This window comes from Acipenser ruthenus, chromosome 21 (genome assembly GCF_902713425.1).
Source record: "Acipenser ruthenus chromosome 21, fAciRut3.2 maternal haplotype, whole genome shotgun sequence".
Lineage (NCBI taxonomy): Eukaryota > Metazoa > Chordata > Actinopteri > Acipenseriformes > Acipenseridae > Acipenser > Acipenser ruthenus.
In genome coordinates this window covers 10,549,570-10,569,457 of record NC_081209.1, presented here as the reverse complement: position 1 = coordinate 10,569,457, position 19,888 = coordinate 10,549,570, and the positions used below count along the sequence as shown (strand labels likewise).

The 19,888-nt window shown below is 41.1% G+C and overlaps 1 protein-coding gene across 3 annotated transcripts in view; it reads left to right on the top strand.

Moving 5' to 3' along the window:
• The window catches only part of LOC117428094 (myotubularin-related protein 3-like), a 44,935-nt gene extending 25,445 nt beyond the window's left edge, over nt 1–19,490 (top strand). For 2 of the 3 annotated variants that reach the window (XM_058994790.1, XM_058994791.1), the window contains exons 10-20: nt 10–141; nt 499–610; nt 980–1,175; nt 1,387–1,572; nt 2,176–2,346; nt 3,064–3,209; nt 6,182–7,643; nt 8,440–8,550; nt 10,900–10,988; nt 13,092–13,118; nt 15,427–19,490. In XM_058994790.1, coding sequence (XP_058850773.1) covers nt 10–141; nt 499–610; nt 980–1,175; nt 1,387–1,572; nt 2,176–2,346; nt 3,064–3,209; nt 6,182–7,643; nt 8,440–8,550; nt 10,900–10,988; nt 13,092–13,118; nt 15,427–15,598 — 2,804 coding nt within the window. In that variant the 3' untranslated portion in view covers nt 15,599–19,490. The remainder of the gene's footprint in view (nt 1–9; nt 142–498; nt 611–979; nt 1,176–1,386; nt 1,573–2,175; nt 2,347–3,063; nt 3,210–6,181; nt 7,644–8,439; nt 8,551–10,899; nt 10,989–13,091; nt 13,119–15,426) is intronic. The other variant, XM_058994792.1, reaches the window with a different exon arrangement.
• Nucleotides 19,491–19,888: the final 398 nt, after the last annotated feature.

Sequence of the window (19,888 nt, the reverse complement as noted above, 5' to 3'; positions counted from 1 at the left end):
CCCTTTCAGACGCCTCAATGACGCACAGCACTGGAGTGGAGTCACTGGCCATCCAACCACAGAAGCTCCTCATCCTCGATGCCAGGTCGTACGCTGCTGCCGTCGCCAACAGAGCGAAAGGGGGCGGCTGTGAGTGCCCAGGTGAGCCTGCACTACCTGACTCCAGAGTTACTGTGTGCTTTAAAGCTGAGGATTTTAAATGTAATTGTGTTGATATTGCAGCAGATTCCTTCCTTGTGACCAACTGAATATGGCAACACTGTATTGATTATTATGGGATTGCTCTCTAGTAAGGCTGTGTAATGTAATATTGAGTCACATTTGCCTCCTAAACAGCTCCATTCAGAGAATTACTTTTCCATAGATCTGCTTCGCAACGCAGTGCAAATTGGACCTGTGACCCAATACGAATACCATACTTTGGTAGAACGTCACTTTTTGTTTTTGAGATATTTACCTTTGCACCTGACTTAGAGTTTCTCTCCTCTTCCCTTCCAGAGTACTATCCCAACTGTGAAGTAGTGTTTATGGGGATGGCCAACATCCATTCCATCCGAAAGAGTTTCCAGTCCCTGCGATTGCTCTGTACACAGATGCCAGATCCTGCAAAGTAAGTTCAAATCTGCGTGTGTCACTACAGTCATTTAATGCTGTCTTAAGTCACACAATAACTTAATTCACATTAATAGTCTATACTCCATATAACTGCTTGTTACATCAAGGGCGCTTTTTACTTTTGGACCTAGGCTTCCAAAAAACGAGTAACTGAAGCACACTGCTGAGTATTTGTCCTTTTCTTGCAATCGAATTGTCAGATAGGAATACAGATTGCTCCTGTTTCTGTTTTGCAGCGCTGTACATGAACGCGAGTTTATATATCCGACACATGTAACATTTTGAGTTTTTCTTTTATATATTTTATTATCGTGTCCAGCGGGGTGTTCCTGCTGGTTGACTCACTCGCTGTGTTTCCCCACAGCTGGCTGTCTGCTCTGGAGGGCACCAAGTGGCTGCAGCACCTGTCTGTGCTGCTCAAGGCGTCTCTGCTGGTGGTGAACGCGGTGGACCGGGACCTGCGGCCGGTGCTGGTGCACTGCTCTGATGGCTGGGACCGCACCCCCCAGATTGTGTCTCTGTCTAAGCTGCTGCTCGACCCCTTTTACAGAACCATCGAGGTAGGTCTGCACGCAGGCCGAGTAACACATTCACGCTACACTGTTCATACAGAGTGTTTGGTAACATGACAGACTAGTGTGTTTAGAATTGCTGCCGCATGCCAAAAGCTGCTGAAATTTGTTTAGTGAAGATGAGGTGTAATAGTGGGGAGCCACTGAACCCCAACCCCGGGTGGTATAGCAACCCTCACTCTTTCCTCTCTCCCTGCAGGGTTTTCAGGTGCTGGTGGAGACGGAGTGGCTGGATTTCGGGCACAAGTTTGCGGATCGCTGTGGCCACGGGGAGAACTCCGACGACCTGAATGAGCGCTGCCCCGTGTTCCTGCAGTGGCTGGACTGCGTGCACCAGCTCCACAGGCAGTTCCCCTGCTCCTTCGAGTTCAACGAGGCATTCCTGGTGAGGCACAGTCTTTGTGAAAATTGTACACTTTGATTTCTGTCCCCCACAGGGCATGCATATCCCCAGTGATGGAGTTATAGTGGGAGAGCCAGAACAAATGTCCACACAGTGCGAATGTCAAAGATGTGGCCTTAACAAAGGGGTTGCCTTACGACTGAGGGCGCACATAATATGCCGTGCATCTGACTTGCACATCAATAAATATTGAAGAGAGTGGATCGGTGTCTGGCAGTCCATTTGTAGGTCACACTTACATTTCTGCATATAGAGAATTGCTTATCCAATTGTCATGAAACTTGTTAACATTATTTAGCATGAGTTATTTAGAGTATCCGATTCTGGAGATATATGGAGGTGTCTGTCTTGTCCCCCAGCTGTCGGTAGAACCACATTTTTGCATATATCTCTAAAATCGCTTTTCAAATTTTGATTAAAGGTTTCATTAATAATTATTTTTCTATGCTGTTCTGTACATACTGTTATGTGTCATGGTCATCAACCTTTTCATAATATAGAAAGCTCTAATTTTGAAATGACAGGCGTAGCTGGGGTAGATGTAACTGGCTCAGTCTCAGTTTCCTGTTTGTTTCCTGTCTGCAGGTAAAGCTGGTGCAGCACACCTACTCCTGTCTGTTTGGGACATTCCTGTGTAACAGCGGCAAGGAGCGGGAGGACAGGCATACGCAGGAGAGGAGCTGCTCCGTGTGGTCCCTGCTGCGCCCCGCCAACAGGGCCTTCCGAAACATGCTGTACTCCTCCCACTCAGAAACGGTGCGCCCCTCTCAGGCTGCTCCACGCTGCCTTAAAGTGATGCTTCAACAAGCACAGTATAGCCAGAGCTAGAGCACCAAATGACCTCCATTTATTTTTATTTTGAATTGCAAATCCATGTTTTATCATGCCTTTTCCCCCGAAATAAATTACTCATTTAGAGTCATAAAGAATGTTTGTCGCCAGTTAACACCATCACTGTGCAAGTTGATTGGCTGATGAACTGTATAATGTATAGTATATGATTGTAAAGAATAGAATAGTATAGGCAGTATTTTAAGGTCCCCATGCATAGTTAGTGATTCAGTTAAGCCAGAGGGTGATGTCTAGGAAATCATGAGTGTGCAACGCTGATCTGAGCTCACATTGTTGCATGCACTTACTCGTAAAAACAGTGAAGGATTTGAAGTTTTTAGATCATTGCTAGCAGTAGAACTAATTATACAATGGACTACAATCCCAGGGAGACGGTCATAAAAACACTCGCCTGAGTTCCAACTTATCCGGAAAACCTTGTTTTTGTTTTTCAGATGTGTTTATATTTGTAGCTGACAATTGTAATTTGATCAGTTTTTGAGGTTGTGAAAGCATTGGTCAGAAACATACGCCTAAAACAAAACTGATGGTCGCATGAGTTCACTATCCTATAAACCCCTTTCATTATCCCAGTGCTGCAGGAAGGTGTCCTAACTGCTTCGCTGGCTCTCCTTGTCGCAGGTGCTGCACCCCGTGTGCCATGTCCGCAACCTGATGCTGTGGAGTGCGGTCTACCTGCCGAACCCCTCCCCCTCCACCCCCACTGACGAATCGTGCGCACCGTACCCTGTCCCAGGCTCCACCTCTGAGGATCAACCCCTGGGAAGGTGAGCCTCCAGCCCTGACCTCTGTGAAGTAAGACAACCCCAGATTGAGGGCAAGGGGAGGGGGTTTGCTGTGATAGACTTGATGCATGCATGTGTTGATAGACAGTGTAGCCTTTTAAAGTAATTGTAGCTAACAAACTCGTTCCATACATTTTCTTCACCATGCACATCCTTTCACTATATAGATCCCAAGTGTCCAGTTTTGAAAGAAACACATGTTTAAGCAGACATGCATTTTCATTTTAAATCTTGCTATCTGGTACTACACTAGGTTAAAGACATGTTTTTTGCACTTCCTGGATCGTTTCACCTCTAAAGGGAAATTGTCCCCATCCCTTTTGGGGCCTTCTTTCCTGTCGGTAACCAATCATCAGCTTCCCCTAATGACTGACAAGCTTTGTAGCCTGTTGGATGCTATGACCCGAAAGACACAACTGGAGTAAAATTACAAAGAAAGTAAAGCAGTAATAGACTTCCTGGGAGGCAAGGCAAGCAAACTGAGAACTTTATTGAACCTAGTATAGTACCAGTTGTCATGTTTTAAATTGAAAGCACCTGTATAACATGTGTTTCTTTCAAAACTCCACATTTGAGACTTATAAAGTGAGTGTAAGTGCTCGACTGGTAAGATTTATGGAATTATTTTGTTAGCTACAATTACTTTAAACCCCAATTTATCACTAATCTACCTTATTCGATGTAGTCTCAGTTAATCAGGGTTAGTGAAACCAGCTGTTGATTTTAGTACAAAACCACTCACTTTCACAGATTAAATCAGCATAATTTAGCAGTTCATAATCAACAATTCATGAAGACATCCACATTAACCAGCAGATGTATTATTAGTAGTAGTATTATTATCATCAGCATGCTTTTTTACCTCTTACCAAAAACGTTCCTATTGACTCCAGCAGGTTTATTTTAATACAGATCCATCTGGAGTGCTTGGAGGTACAATACAGTTAGAAGATTTTTTGAACCAGTATGTTTTCTGCGTTTTATATGTTTAATTTAATTCAGCTGTATTCCACTTTGTCTTTTGAAGCAGAAATAGAAATCACTCTAACAAAAGCTGGGGTAAAAATATCTCATAACACAAGCTAGTACTCCAGCAGTGGTATTCAGCCAAAAACTACACAGAACTAACAAAATAACCCCAGTAAATTGAACCTAATATGCATTAACATCACTTCATAGATGTCACATTTTCCCATATAAACTATGCACACATTCTGTTAAACCTGTATTTAATGTAATGATATCTAATGTAATTGAAAAACATTATAAATGCCGGCCATGTATTTCCTTTGCAAGAAGGAAAGCTTCACAGCTTGGCTCGCTCTCCCAGTCACCTGTAGCTGCTTTTCTCATGACAGTGTTTTCAAACTCGACTGCGCTCCTTTACAGGAAGTAGAATACGGGAACCAGGAAGTGCAGCATCAAGTATCGGCACGGAGCGATCGGCCGTTTTTCTTCACTGATGTCTAATTCACCTTTTCCATAATGTCATCATCTTTCATGTAGGAAAATGCTAAAATAAAAATGATGGCAATACATTTTAGGTCAGATTTACTGGAACTGTTTTGTTCGGTCAGTGTCATTAAATCGTCATTCACCATCCGAGGGTGTGTGCAATCTTCAAAGCCTTGCTCGTTTCCATTGTTAAATACTTCTTTGCAAAACTGAGGTTTACATTGTTCGTGCAAAGATTATTTTAGGGTGTTTTTTGTTTAAAATTCGAAATGACTGTATTGGTGTTGATTTGAATTGGAGCGGGTCACGTGTAGCCATGCTAACAATATATATTACAAAACATATTAATTAGTATTACTACCTCTGTGGTTTTTGAACATGCACAGCTTAGCTAAGAGAGTCCTAGTTCTATCACAGAAATACTAAATAATAGCTTTTACTTTTCTCGTTTTTGACCTAAAAAATAGTTATTAGTCACTTGCACAAAAATCCTTTTTAATTTTCTATTGAATGATTGTTGAGTTACATAACGCAGCAGATGTAGTGACATTTAGACAGACATGGTTGCACCCAATATCATATAAGTCGACCAAGGATTTGTGAATAAAAATATAAAAACAATAGTGATTAAGTTGCAAAAGATATAAGATATTGATTTTACATAAACAAGCAGACAGCAACAGTAAGTAATGTACTTTGCTGTAAATGCTATAGCATGTTCAGGAACACGTGATGATTTTCTAGTTTAGTGCCATTAACAATGAATGCATTTATCTGTTTAGATTATAATTGTATAAGCTTTGCACTGGTGGGGAAGCTTAGTAAATGTGGATTGATGTGTGTTGCCTGACCTTACAACAAACGTAGTATTTAAAATATGTATTGTCATTTTAAAAAGAATATAAGGAAAAAATTACAAATCCGATGCAGTGGTGAAATGTAGTCTTTAGTCTATGGATATGTGGACAACTAATAAACATTCAAAGGTCATACAGGTCATATTCATATATTCCTAATTTATCTTACTGGGAACATCAGCGTTTTGGTTTTCTTTTTAGGAAAAAAAGTAGTGTTAACTTAGCATGGTGGTAAATGTTTTATGAATACAGCCTGTAGTTGAATTCTATTTCTAAATCGGCATAAAAAATGCAAACCCAATTACCTTGAAGTCATTCTGAATTAGAACATAAGAAAATCTGCAAACAAGAGAAGGTCATTTGGCCATCCGGTTCCTAGTGGCTGATTGATCTCAAAACATTGTCAAGTTAAAGCATCCAGGTGATTCAGCATCAACAACATGACAAGGTAACTAATTCCATGCCTTTAACACTCTCTGTCTCCTTTCCCCTGTCCAAGGTATATCTCCACTTCATTTCCAGATGTGTCCTCAGGTCCTGGTTAATGAAAACTGCTGCATTAATGAAGTGTAATGCACACTATATACTGCCCTCCTGTTTTAACATTGCTTGTTTTATTTTTTTTGTTTTGTACCCCGGCAGGCTCCCAAAAACCAGGTCCTTTGACAATCTGCCCAGCGCCTGCGAGGCTGGCGGCTCGCTGGCTCCTAACCGGCGCTCCAGTGACCCGAGTCTGAATGAAAAGTGGCAGGACCACTGCCGCTCAATGGAACTCAACATCGCGGTGGGGCCTGAGGGGGGAGGCAGGCAGGATCAGGGGGAGGGGCCCCCTGCAGGGGGTAGGGCCAGCAATCCCAGGGAAGTAGGGCCCAGGGGAGGAGAGCAAGAAGAAGACGAGGAAGACGAGGAGGGGTCCCTACAGGATAACACACCAACCGTGTGGCAGAAAGCTAAACCAGGAGCCAGTGGGCCTGCGATGGACAGCACTCTCGAGGCAGAGTTATTAGTGGAGGTAGGAGTGGCCGAGGGGCAGATGGAAAACATCCTTCATGAGGCGACAAAAGAGGAGAGTGGAGCAGAGGATCCTAAGAAAGAGATGAAGAGTGACTCTACTGACAAACCACAGCAAGAGGATTTGCCAGCCCTGCCACTTCCCCCACCCCTGCTGCCTGCACTCCCTGCCCTGGAAAACAAGGAGTCTGCTCGTGACCATAACTCTGAATCCCCAGGGACATATGTTGCTCAGGAGCCGGCAGGACTCTCAAACTCTATCAGCAGGGTTCCAATCCTGCCTGGGTTGAGTGGTCCTGTGTTTAGGACTATTACCAATGGCTACAGCCAGGCAGTATCCGAGGAATCGAATGAGTCTGAGAGCCACTACACCACACCCCAGCATAGCCCCCCTCCCTCTCTTGCTCCTGAGAGGCTGGAGGACAGAGCCTCGCTGATGGAGAGCTCTACAGAGACTCTGACAGAGGAAGGGGGGAGGCAAGAGGGGGTGCTGACCACCTGCCTTTCCTCTAGGCTGTCTAACGGGGCCGAGAGTCCACTGCCCTGCCCTGAAGGGGAAGGGAGCAGGGAGACCCAGACGGAACCGGACACCCCAAGGACTTTAAATGGTGGCCACAGGTTATCCCAAAGTGCCTTGCTCCCCAACCCTGCTGGCGAATTCCGGAAAGAAGAGCCTGTCTGCAATGGAGAGGTCTCAGAAGGGGAGCCCTGGGCCCCCCAGTTGCCACGGATCAACGGTCACTACCCCTACGGGGAACGGGTCTCTCTCAGCCGGCAGATGTCAGCAGCCAGCTGTGGCTCCCAGGCCCTTCATGCTCGTGGCAGCGGCAGCTCCGTCTGTCAACACCGGTGCCCACATGGCTTCATGGGACGACCTCCCCTCAGCCCAGAGCAGCCAGCCCGCAGTCACCTGGACGACGATGGGCTGGCAGTCTACAATGACATCATCCAGCAGCGGCTGCGGCAAATCGAGGCAGGACACCAACTGGAGGTGGAGACTCTGAAGAAGCAGGTGCAGGAGCTCTGGAGCCGGCTGGAGAGCCAGCACTTCAACAACTCCCTGAGGATCAATGGGGACACAGGAGACGAAGTGGTGAGGCACAGCCTGGGAGGGGAATTGAGAGAGTGTAGGCTTGAAGTGATCCATCTCAGCACTATGGAGTGGGATTAAAGACAGTCTTTCTTTCTTAACAATTTGTACAATAAAAAGACTGTTTCAGTCTTATGTGAGTGTAATGTTTAAAGGGAATGCAAAAAAATATACTCATAAGGGAAGCTCTCTCACTGAATGCTTTAAATACTACAGCTAGTTTTGGGAAAGTAATTGGTATAGTTGATTTATATAAAGATCATAAGGATGCCCCATAGCAATAAATTACAACTGACCCCCCTTTTGTGTGCGCTAGATTTGTAAGTTTATTCTACTGATTTTAACTAGTAAATGTGCGTGCAGAACAATCATATTTCTGGTTTTGGAAAACACTATATTGTAAATTCAAAGATTTAGTGGACGGGGATATTGAGAGCGGTTTATAAATATTTGCAGGTTTACAATCTATTCTACCTCCGTTTGACACAGAAAGGGGCACATACACTTATTTAACCATTTTAAAGCAATTGGAGAGGGCAACGCATTTGAGAGGCAGCAGTTGGCTTTGCATTTCCTGTTTAGTGATCCAAAAACAAATTCTTCTGACTCATTTGAAATAAGCCACTTTCAATGACCCCAGATCTGAATATTAAATATGAATTACTATTTAAAATCCTCTTTCTAAAAGTAAGTTGTGGCCTGGCGGTTGTTCAGTTTAGGTGCACGCACTATACATTGTAACACTCTGCCTCCTGTCTCGTGGCAGCTTTCAAAGCTCTCTCTTTCTCCTTTGTTGCAGACCTCAACACCAGACTCAGAGAACAACCTTGATCAGAGCTGCTTGTCTCGCTGCAGCACGGAGCTCTTCTCTGAGGCCAGCTGGGAGCAAGTAGATAAACAGGACACTGAGGTGAGAGTGCTATATCAGGGTGTACTGCTGCAGTGGGAGCAATGTGCTGGAGGGGATCTTCTAGTCCAGAATGTAGCTACTGTTTCCCATTGGATTTAGCCTAGCCTAATACTTTAACTTGATACCTGGTTGTCACTCCTTTAACAAAAAGGTTTCAAAAAGGTATTCTGTTTCATGAGGTTAAGAAAAATATTGTTCTGGCTAAAAGCTGGTTGTAGTAATAAGCAATATGGCCTCAGACCTTGGTAATGTTAGCCAGTGAATTCCAGCACTTTGCAGTTAAGCCACGTTTTGTAATGGTTTCATTTTTAAGTTTAAGCATATTTAAGTTGTAGCCTGAAATTGCAGTTGCTTCTGCCTCCTAGCCATTGAATTGTGCTTCATTCATTCATTTTCATGCTTTATTTACATTGAAATAATTAACAATTTAACAGTAAGGTGTGTACAAGAATAACAAAGTACTGTTGGCTTTAATCATCTGGGGTAAATTGCAACAAACTAAAACTTTTTCTTGTAAAACTCCTAAATTATGGAATGCCCTGCCTTTGTTTGTCAGAGAAGCTGGGACTGTTACAGTTTTCAAGTCCAGGCTAAAAAAGCACTTTTATAAAATGGCTTTCTTCTCTTGGTGGGTTTTAATGTAACTTTAGAATTGCTGCTTTTGTATTATGTGTATACTTTAAATGGTCTGACTTGGCTGATGTATGTGTCACATGCTATACAAATGTATTGTGGTTTGTTCTTTTTTTACTGCTGTGTACTGTACAGTACTTTTGTATAAGAAGCGCTATATAAATGCAATAAATATATATTTAAATATATAAAAGGAGCATACTAACTGGGGATGATCCTGTGGTTAGTACAGAGGATGGTACTACACTAGTACGCAAGTTAATACAAATTGCAGTAAACTAAGCAGCTCCAGATAGTCCCCAGCTGTGTATTACACATTTTCTCAATTGCAACGAACCCAAAGTAAGTGCTGTTGCCCTCTAGAGCAGGGGTCGCCAACCTTTTTACTATGAAGAGCTACTTCGGATTTGCAAAAACATTTGCAAGCCACTCCTCAAAGAACTTCAAGCTAAAAATAAAGAGAAATGTTAATCTTACCTTGTTTTCAATGTGAGACTTGACACTGCATGCTGTCTACCAGCCCAACAAAATCTGGCTTGTAATTAGAAAGTGCAATCCTGATGGAGTCAATCATATGCTCATCACTCAGGCGGGTTCGAAGTTCTTTTTTGATAAAGTTCATGTCTGAAAAGGCAGATTCATGTAGATAAGTGGAACCAAATAACCAAGTTGCTGTTGTGCATAGATTTTTGTATTTGTCCTTGTCTACTAAAGTCCAGAAGCCAGACACTGGGTATCTTGCTTTCAACTGAATATCGTTTTGAAGATTAAGAATCTCCATTTCCAGTTCAACACAATCCAGATTAAACAATGACCCCACTTCAGAAATGTCACTTACATCCACATCCATAAAGGGATTTGAAGTAAACATTACACAAGGTTTCAGCTGCTGAAAATCACCCCTGCTCTAGAGGGTACTAAAACACATTACTAAGTTAGTCCAGCAATTTATGGCTAGGACAAACATTACTTTTTTTTTTTTTTTTTTTTCCATCTTTTTTTTTGTGTGAGTGTCTATTCTGGTCACTTGACAACTGTAAGCCTCAGCTCTGGTAAGCTAGGAGCGTCTGGGTCCCTTGTTTAGCACTGTTAAGCTTATTCAGAAGGATTGTGTAACTCGTCATTGTACGATGTCTGTAATTTGAAGTGTTATGTTTATTGAAACTGTTGCCGGCTATGCTGAATAAAAAGAAAAAAAAGTTAACTTAAAAGGGGACATCCGAATACAGAATAAAACTAACCCAAGCAGCGCCCGTCTATCGTATTCAGTCCTACAGTAATAATACACAAAATCAATCGTTAATATAAAATGAAAAGAATGAGACTTTACTAGATAACGGTAAAAGTGACGCTCATTACCCAGAGTGACTACATCAGTTATCAAATCAACAAGTGAAACTAATACGGTTTTCTATGTGAATTGATACACCCCTAATTAATGCTGTGGGTAATTTTATTGGTTTCTGTTGGGATTTATTGATAAGTATAGTTTGCTGAGGTGGGGCTTTCAGTTTACTGGTCTAGCTTGTCAAACACTGCATAGATGAGCAGCAGAATACATTTCAGTAAGTGTTTCAGGGCTGCAGGTTCTATTTTGCTCAAAAGTGAATGAATCCAAGCACTGTAGTGTATATAAATGCACAGTTAGCTCAGCATGCGTGCCGTGCTGTCCGCTGGGAGGTACATGCTTGCTTAGTACCTGCTTTGTGTTTGCAGGTGACTCGGTGGTACCCTGACCACCTGGCTCCCCAGTGCTATGGGTGTGAGAGCAGGTTCTGGCTGGCCAGCAGGAAACACCACTGCAGGTATGGCAACCTCCTACTTCCACAACTCCCAGTCTCAACTCTCCATCCCTCTAGTCTTCCACTTGGCTAAAACTGAATGTACTGGTTACAAGATCTCTAACCTGGAGGTGGCTGTCAGATTAGTTATTTTAGAATCCCCATTACCAAACTGTGTGCTGAATGTGCAGGCCCAGTACTCTGCTCTCTCTGTTCTGAATACTGGTTCACAGTCTCCTGTCTCTGAACTAAAGATTAGAAAGTTGTTTAAGTCACACTTCACAGCCATTCTATTTATTTCTTCTTTTTTTTTTTTTTATTTGATTTGATTCCTCCAAATGTTCCGCTTTGAATGTTAAACATGACACTTCATCTGTCCCAGTCTCCCTTCTAGTTTAAGTCTTCTATCAAACCACGGGCAGCAATGATTTCCATCATGATTCCTGACTCCCCCTCTCTCGCTCCTGAATTGAATAATTTCCTTGCTGCCCTGGGTCTCGTGCGTCACCTGGTCTAGGCTGGGTAAAACAGGATAAAACAGTGCATTTTTAATGGTAATTGACGACTTGTCAACTATTTGACTATTTTTACCGATTGGACTCATCAAATTGGTGGTTGTTATACCCTAGTAATGACACCTGTGTACCAAGCTAGCCAAGGCTTTATCTGGACACATTTGCATTTTCTATTCTACATGTTGTCGTAGATTTAGGTCATGCTGTCTGCTCTTTTCATAGAGCACCTGTAATGTGTTATTCGCATCCTTGGTTAGTGACTGACAGACGTGTTTTTTGATTAGCAGTTCGAGAACTGTGAAACCCCAGTTTAATTAATGCCTCGTTTTTCATCCGAGAGCATTCTTAATAAGACCACAATTTTCTTAGCATTTTAATACTAGACCCTATTCACAAATCACCAGCCTATGAGTGCCAATATTCTTTTTAAAAAGTATATTTTAATAGCTACAAGTTTCATAGTCATGAAACCCAAATATTTAGTTGATTGCTTTAATAGTAAAATATATGTAATCCATGAAAGCAGATTTTAAAAGCATTTCAGTAACTCTCCAGTTAAAGCATAGGCTGTAGGTGGATGAAGCACAAATGATTGACTTGAGTACTCAAGATGGGTTGAGCTCTTCATGGTAAGAGGGATGAATGGAACGAGAGAGATCATTTAAAAGAGCCTGCAAGAGCGCTTCTAACAGCAGGATGGGTAGAAAGGCATTTTGAACAGACAGGAGGGAGTGCTTTGAATAGATCACACACATTGAAAGAGGCCATGGTGAACAGCGCACTAGAGGGGGTAAAGCGTACAGGGAAAAGGAAACTCAGCTAGTGGATGAATAGATGAAAGGATAGTGGAATATTTGGATAGTGCTTTGAATGAATGGATTGATTTAACGGATAGATAGTGGGCATTGGGAGAATGAAGTGCTGTAGGCGTCTTTTCATCTTGGTTCCTTAAATGGGCAAAGAGAACAGGCCAAGTAAGAAGCTTCTGGACAAATGAAACACTTTAATCCTTGTGATGGATTTACTCCACCTAAATGGAGGTTTTGTTTTTTGTAATAAAAAATACTTTTATTGCTTTTCCTGGGGGCAGTTTATTATTAATTTCTTTAAAAAAAAATAACCTGCAGATGTCTATTTATCGGCAGAAGTTAAAGTAAATCAAACTGCAGCTGGAATTAATTTGTAATATGAAGAAAAGGTATATTTTATAATCTTGTTACCGTTTGCTGTTATCATTTTTGGTGGATGTGTAACAGATATCTAGCAATAGCCAGATAGGTGCAGACATGTCAAGTCAAGGTAAAAATTGTATCTGGTAAAAAGCACCTTTTTTATCTGCTTGTAGACTTTAGAAAAGTGGTCATGCAGGCATTTTAGAGGAAAGTCCCCCATTACTGTTCTGAGGGTAATATTAGAGACCTGTAAACACATATCCACCAAGCAAAAATGATATGGACCTCATAAGGATCAAACTGTAAGGAACAAGCTTATTCTAAAAGCACGCACTGTCCAGTATCATGGAGATGATCTGAGCATTGGCCTGTATTTTGCCCAGCCTTGGCCCTGCCTTCTGACCGGTGTTCCTGTCCACTGTTTCCCCTCTTCCTTACAGGGACAGGGAGCCTGTTGAGAAAGTCTGGTGAGAATCTGTTCATCAGTCCTCTCTGTCTCTTCACTCATGCATTTTTTTTTTTATTTCAGCATTGTTTTTGTCAAATGTATTCTAACACCTATTTTTGCTTTGTTTTGTTTTAACCTTCCTTTTCTGCAAAGCTGTTTTGATTTAATTTTCATCCCCAGTGATAGCCTTCACTCACACCCTGTGGCTCTCTTTTAATAAGCAGGGTCCACTCATCTTTTTTTTTTAAATGTATAGGAAGGACAGCAATAATGTCTTCTGAAGATCATTTGATTCAGCTATACACTTACATTTTAATAAGATGGAAAATGTGGCTCCATGTGATTTTTAAGCAATTCCCAGATAAGGATTACAGTCCTGGCAGCTGATTACAAATCTGCATGCAACACATCGCCCCTGTACGTCAAATCATATTGGTATTGAGTCAGAGATCCCAAAATGTTTATGAAGAGCATAGTCACACAGGCACCTAATGTGGCTTTGATATGGACAATCAGGGGGCATTAATGGATCAATTTCTGTATTTGCACGCTGACATTACATTTGAAGGCGATGTAAAGGTGGCATTTCTTGGTCAGTTTGATGTGTTCTTTTGATGTGAGACTTGTGGGGTTTTTTTTTCTCCATTTATGAACACTTTCAAACCCAACTTTTGACCTTTTTATTTATCTTAAAACAGCAACAGAAACATAATTACTACATTTAACCATTGTATCAACCTGGAGTATAAAAAGATTATGACAGTCTGTTGCAAAATAGTGAGATGACGGGAGCCCTTGCTGCTGCAGTGTTATTATTCACCAGATCACCCCTCCTGCATGTGCATGACTGCCCGTCTTGTGCTGAATGTTTCATTCTGTGCTGCATGCATTGAACTGAATTGTACCACAGACTCGTTTACTGGAAAACCCATAAAGATCTGGCTTGGCTGCTGTGCTGGGCATCCAGAGGGGGCATTTCCATTGTGCATTAGGGGGCTGTTGAGTACTACGACTGGTCATCCATACCAAATAGATTCAATTCATAGTAACTTTGGCTCGTATTTAAAAAAAGATTGCATCAGTTAATACCACATTTTTTGAAGTTGTGGTTCATATTAAATAAATATGTACAATCTTTCTTTTTTTTATAAATATAACCCAGACATTTAATCTCCCTCAATATATTTCTATTAAATAGAAAGGAAAGAAATATTTTGCAAGATTTGTTTTGTGTTTTTTTAGAAATATTAAAATAAACTTTTAGACTAGAAGTCTTTCTCGGTGTCTTCATTTGGAGTTCAGATTGGGAGGAGCACCTGCACATCTACATTCAGCACTATTTAGTGTTTTAAAGGTTTGGGGGGAGTTTTGTTTTGTGTACAAGCAGCAACCCCACAAGTATATCCATATACTCAAAATGAGCTGCCACTGCCCCACACTGCATTGCTTGGAATTGAGTCACTCTGTGTGTGTGGGAATGTTTTTAATTACTAATAAAATATTTCCTACTAAACCTGCATTTTGAGGTTTTAAAACTACAAAATACAGTTTGGTGCAATTCAATTACGAAGACTTATCAGACTAGAAACAAATGGCTTTATTTCTATCACACATTTCCCCATCAGTAAGTATCCCCATGGAATAAGTGGCATTTAGGCAGTATAGTTTGTAAACTATTAACACAATAATCCCATACATTTTCTCCACCATGCAAATCCAATCATTATATAGATATTAATAGATGTGCAGTTTTGAAAGAAACACATGTTGTAGCAAACATGTATTTTCAATTTAAAACATGAAATGTGGTTCTACACTAAGTTTGCCAGCCATTCCTTTGTACTTTCTGGCTGATTTCACCTGTCATATGAAATTGTCCCCACCCCCACTAGTTTCTTTCCCTTCAATTATGTCACCTCTTTTCCCCTATTGACTGACATTCTTTCAGTCAGTAACACTCTTTGACCCAGAAGACAGAGGTGAATGGCCAAGGAAGTAAAGCAGTATCGAACTTCCTGGAAAGCAAGACAAGCAAACTGAGAGCTGCTTTAACCCAGTATAGTACCAGGTGTCCTGTTTTAAAATGAAAATACTTATTTGCTGTGTTTCTATAAAAACTGCACATTTCAGATCTATGCAGCAAATAGAGTGCAAAATGACATTTTTATTAGCTAAAATTACAGTAAGTATAGATGGATTTCCTCTCGGTTTTAACAGAGATTTGTAGAGAGCCATAAAAAGACTTCCTGGCAGAAATAAGAGCACACACTTAGATTTAAAAAATCAATTTCCATATTTGAAACTAAATCATTCCTCTTTTGAAACAGGAACTGTGGAAACGTGTTTTGCTCCACTTGCTGCGACCAGAAGATCCCAGTCCCCAGTCAGCAGTTGTTTGAGCCCAGCCGTGTGTGCATGACTTGTTATGGCAGCCTGCAACCCCACAGCACCACCCTGGAGCTGGAACTGGAGAAGCCCATCGCTGCCAGCTCCAACTAGAGACTGCACCCAGCCTTGTGGACCGGAGGCTGGGGTGAGGAAGGGAGCTTTTCCCCATGACCCCCACAAACACGCACATTGCTGCCGGACAGAGTCACCTTGGAAAGAAAATATGAAAATAAGATTATATATTTTACAAAAACACAAATGGCCATGTATGGGGAAAAAAAAAAAAAAAAAGGCTAAGCACTTTGGATATTTGGTGCGAAACGATGAGTGATCTGTGCACAGAACTGCTGGAGTTATTATTAGGGTGGGGATTATGTTTTGGGAAATGTCAAGCTGGTGTAAAGCAGGCTAGAAAGACCCCTTCGGTCACTACAGAGGCAGGAGGTTGCTTAATTTATGCTACTTTTCACAGTGAACTTTGAAGCACCCTCCGATCACATTAGGAGTATTTTTAAGAAACCTGTTGAGTGCAGTGCTTTGCCCATTGAGTTGAAAATGGACTGGATTTTATATGTGTTGTGTGACTATATACCCTGATCTCGCAAAAGCTGTTGGAATTGTTCAAATTGAATACAGTACCTAGTCATTTGAGGGAAAGTAGTGTTTCATCTTATTTTGTGTAAAAACAAAAACATGAGGCTGCAGCAGAAATGGAAAACACTTGACTGAAGATCGGCTGCCATTAGAATCATTTGGGGACATTACATATATGAACTACAGGAGTGAAAATACACCCCTGTCAGGCCCTTCTGAAGTGGAACTGGCATACACCCATTGTCCAGGGCTGTGCAGTTTTGATTTGGTCACAGTTGCAAGCTTGGTTTTGAAAAAGTGTTACCTGAACCCTGCTTGAACCAGGTTTGAACATAATCCGTTTAGGATCAGTTCTCCCGCCTGAAACAAATACTGAACATTAAAGCTATTAAAAGTTTTTAAAAAATAAAATAATAATAAATTATAAAATATCCTACGCCTCTATGCAGTATGTAAATATAAATATATTGTACAAGGCAGTAGATAGAGCATGATGTCCAGTCAAAGGATATACATTTCCAAATTGTACAGATTGACGTACACACACGTGTATGATGAATGTCCCTTTACAAAGCTCTATGCATGTTCACTCTGAATCTGCACTCTGAATGGATAGTGCCCTCATACCTGCAATGGAGAGCATGAATCAGGAGGCAGTGTTCACTAAACCCAGACACAGCGTTATTCAAAATATAACTTGATACAAGTCATTTACTTTAAAGAAATGTACTTTATTTTACAGTACCCTGTTTGTGGTCAAAGCAGTACCTTCCTCATTGAAAGTAAAACAGCCCAGAGACAGACACCTCCCCAGGAAACTCCAGTCCCACCTCTCCCAGCAGGGAGGTACTGGGGTCAGGGACAAGTAACAGAACAGAAAGGTCTACACATGTACATGCATATAGCATTTAACGTATCCAAAAAGTGTCATATACAAGCACCTTAAATGCCATCCCTAGTTTGTAAGAACTCTTGGCAGTGTGGAGCAGAGTTGGATTGGCAGCAGACCTACCCAGCTGGGTTTGCAGTAGTAGCAGTAATACAATTAATTAACAGTAAATACAACTTTATTAGGATGAGACAGGATCTGTTTCATAATTGGGGGAATCGTCGGTGCGGGAGTCAGATTTGTGTAATCATTCCCATCATATGGTTAAAAGATTACAGCTTCATATGTTTTTAAATAACTTGAAATCCAGTAAGATAATCAGGAAGGGTGAGAGCCATGGAGTAAGAAAGATGAGTTATTTTCATTATCACGTAGCAATTTTCTCTTTTGAGTTTTGTTATTTGAGCTTTTGGCAATTTTTTTGACCATTCTTGGTCAACTATACCATCCTCTCCCCGTGGGCTACTGCAACACTAGCAGTAAATTGAATACTTCTTGCTCATTCCTGTTCAGGCTTTGACTCCCTGTGTTGTGGCTTTGACTCCTCGTGGCTGTTTTCTCAAGCTTCTCCTGTTTCAGTGCTGGTTAGAATGGGCTCTGGGCTGAAAGGAGGACTGGTGCAGATCATGGTGCTTAATGCAGATAGATGGAGATAGTGTAGCAGGTGTGCATTAGCAGGACATGAAAGTAGTGTAAAGTATGGGTTGTGTTAGTCACAACAGTGGGGTGGAAGTATTGTTTTGTTTGACACCTTTTAACTGTGCAGCCCAGTCTTTTGAATGCCAGAAGATGGGTGTGCAAATGCTTTTTTTTTTACGCTGTATTCTGAGAAGATGTAGTTGCTCCTTTGGTTTTCTGAGTAGAAGTGCCCCTACAGCTAAAGTCTACTGCAAGAAGGGTGTTTATAGAGCATGGCAAGCAAGCCTTGTAATTTGATTTCTAATGGATTTTCACTTTTTTATTTCTCTCTTAAATAATATTCCTGCATACAAGTACTTACCCATACATAAGCGCATTCACCTATTTGATTACACAGAAACACCTGGCTGAGTTCTGTGTTTAATGAAGAGTAAATCACAAGCCCCTCTGTTTCACAGTGGAACTGTTATTAATAAAGCAGATGTGGTGCCAGATTGCCAAAAGGGGAAGATTTTTCAGAATTGTTTGAATTCACGAAGAAACAACACTGGGACTTGGATCTGGAATAAGACAGTGGCAGCTATAGTGTGGGTGGCGTTTTTTAGTGCAGCATTTTCTCGGGGTGGATGTGATTTTTTGGAGTGTCGGTATTAAGAGCAGCCAATCATTAAAATGAAGCCCAGTCTCAGAAACAAAGCATTACCAGTCACTGAAAAGAGAAACAGGAGGGGCACTTGAGTCAAGCTTCTTCAGGGAGATACTGACCTCTATGTTTTGGGGACTACATCCAGATTCATGTACAATAATTGAACAATCATTAATTAAAGGGATTATTACTGGTAACCTAAACTGATTCAAATCAGATGCATGTTTTAAAATTGGTTTTGTGGACGGGAGTGCAGGATCATTGCACAAAATCCCTGTAGTGACAGATAAGAGAGACACAACAAAGTTAACCGTTGTGGTTCTAACTGTGTAAAGAAATCTCAAAATATATATAATAAAAAATCTACTTAGAACTATGTTTTCTTTTTATCCCACCAAAGAAATATCAATTGCTTTTGTTTGACAGGTATTTGAGAGACTTCACACCACTGTATCCAGCTGCTCCAGTCCCCTTCCCTCAACTCTCAATTTTGAGGAACAGGGTTTAAGGAATCATGATGGGAAGGGGGGGCAAAATAGTGGAGAAAAGAATGGCTTGATTTCAGTTCCATTACATTAAATCCAGTGGGCCTGCATAGTAGTGTTCAAAATAACTCACATTTTAGGATAAATATCTTGGCTTAAATTAGGTTTCTCTAAAAAAAAATAAGTTATGGTTCCAAGAATAGGTGTGCGTGGCCCAGGGAAACCTAGTATTTCAGAAAGAAGTCCTTTTGTCACAATGGGGTGGTGCTGAATGGAAGCTGGCTTTGGTGTCACCAGTTTGCACCTTTTTTTATTTATCTTTATGGAGTTTTAATGTACAGAGCATTTTAGCTTTTCAGCAAGGAAGTCCCAGAGAGGTTTAAAAAAGGCTAGGGTTTGGGGTCGAAACTTCTCCTGAGAGAGAGAGAGAGAGAGACAGGTGCCAATTGGTAATAATACGGGTTCCTGGGAATGTGATTCTTCCTGTGCATATTCTTCCACAGCAATCTTGTCAAGGTTTTTTTTTTTTATTCTTGTTTTTCATTTAAAGCACTTTTAAGTTTTCTTTCTCTTTGTAAAGAGAAATTTGTAGCTGTACATAACTCTTTTCCTGTAACAACAGAAATGCTCCTTGCTCAGTATAAATATTGTTTTTGTTCAATTTTCTTTGAAGAGCATTACGTTGTAGAGATTCAAACAATCTAAATAAATACATGTTTAGCATCTGCGTGTTGCATTTGCTAATCTGAATGGGTTGTCTCTTGACACTTCTTTTCATGTGGCACTGTGTTGGTAGAGGTTACCCAGGCTTAGGGGCACAGCTTCTCTTGCATTGTGGTAGCCTAAAAAACAGGTGGCAAGTTCTCCTGGAACTCCAGAATTGGTGAGCAGCTAAAGATGTAATTGTTCTTAATGTGAAGAAGTGCAGGTTAGGCAGCTTCAGTGCTGGAATGCTAACCAAGGCTTTGAAACCCATTTTTTTACATTTTATATGAGATCACTCTTAAATAATACATTTTGTTAACTGAAAACTGGATTCATGATTATAAAGCACTTAGCTGTTTGTTTTCCTCTCTGGAAGTCAACCACTTTAAAACACAGCATTCATAACATGTTTTTAACACTTCTTGCAAACCAAAGTTTATCCC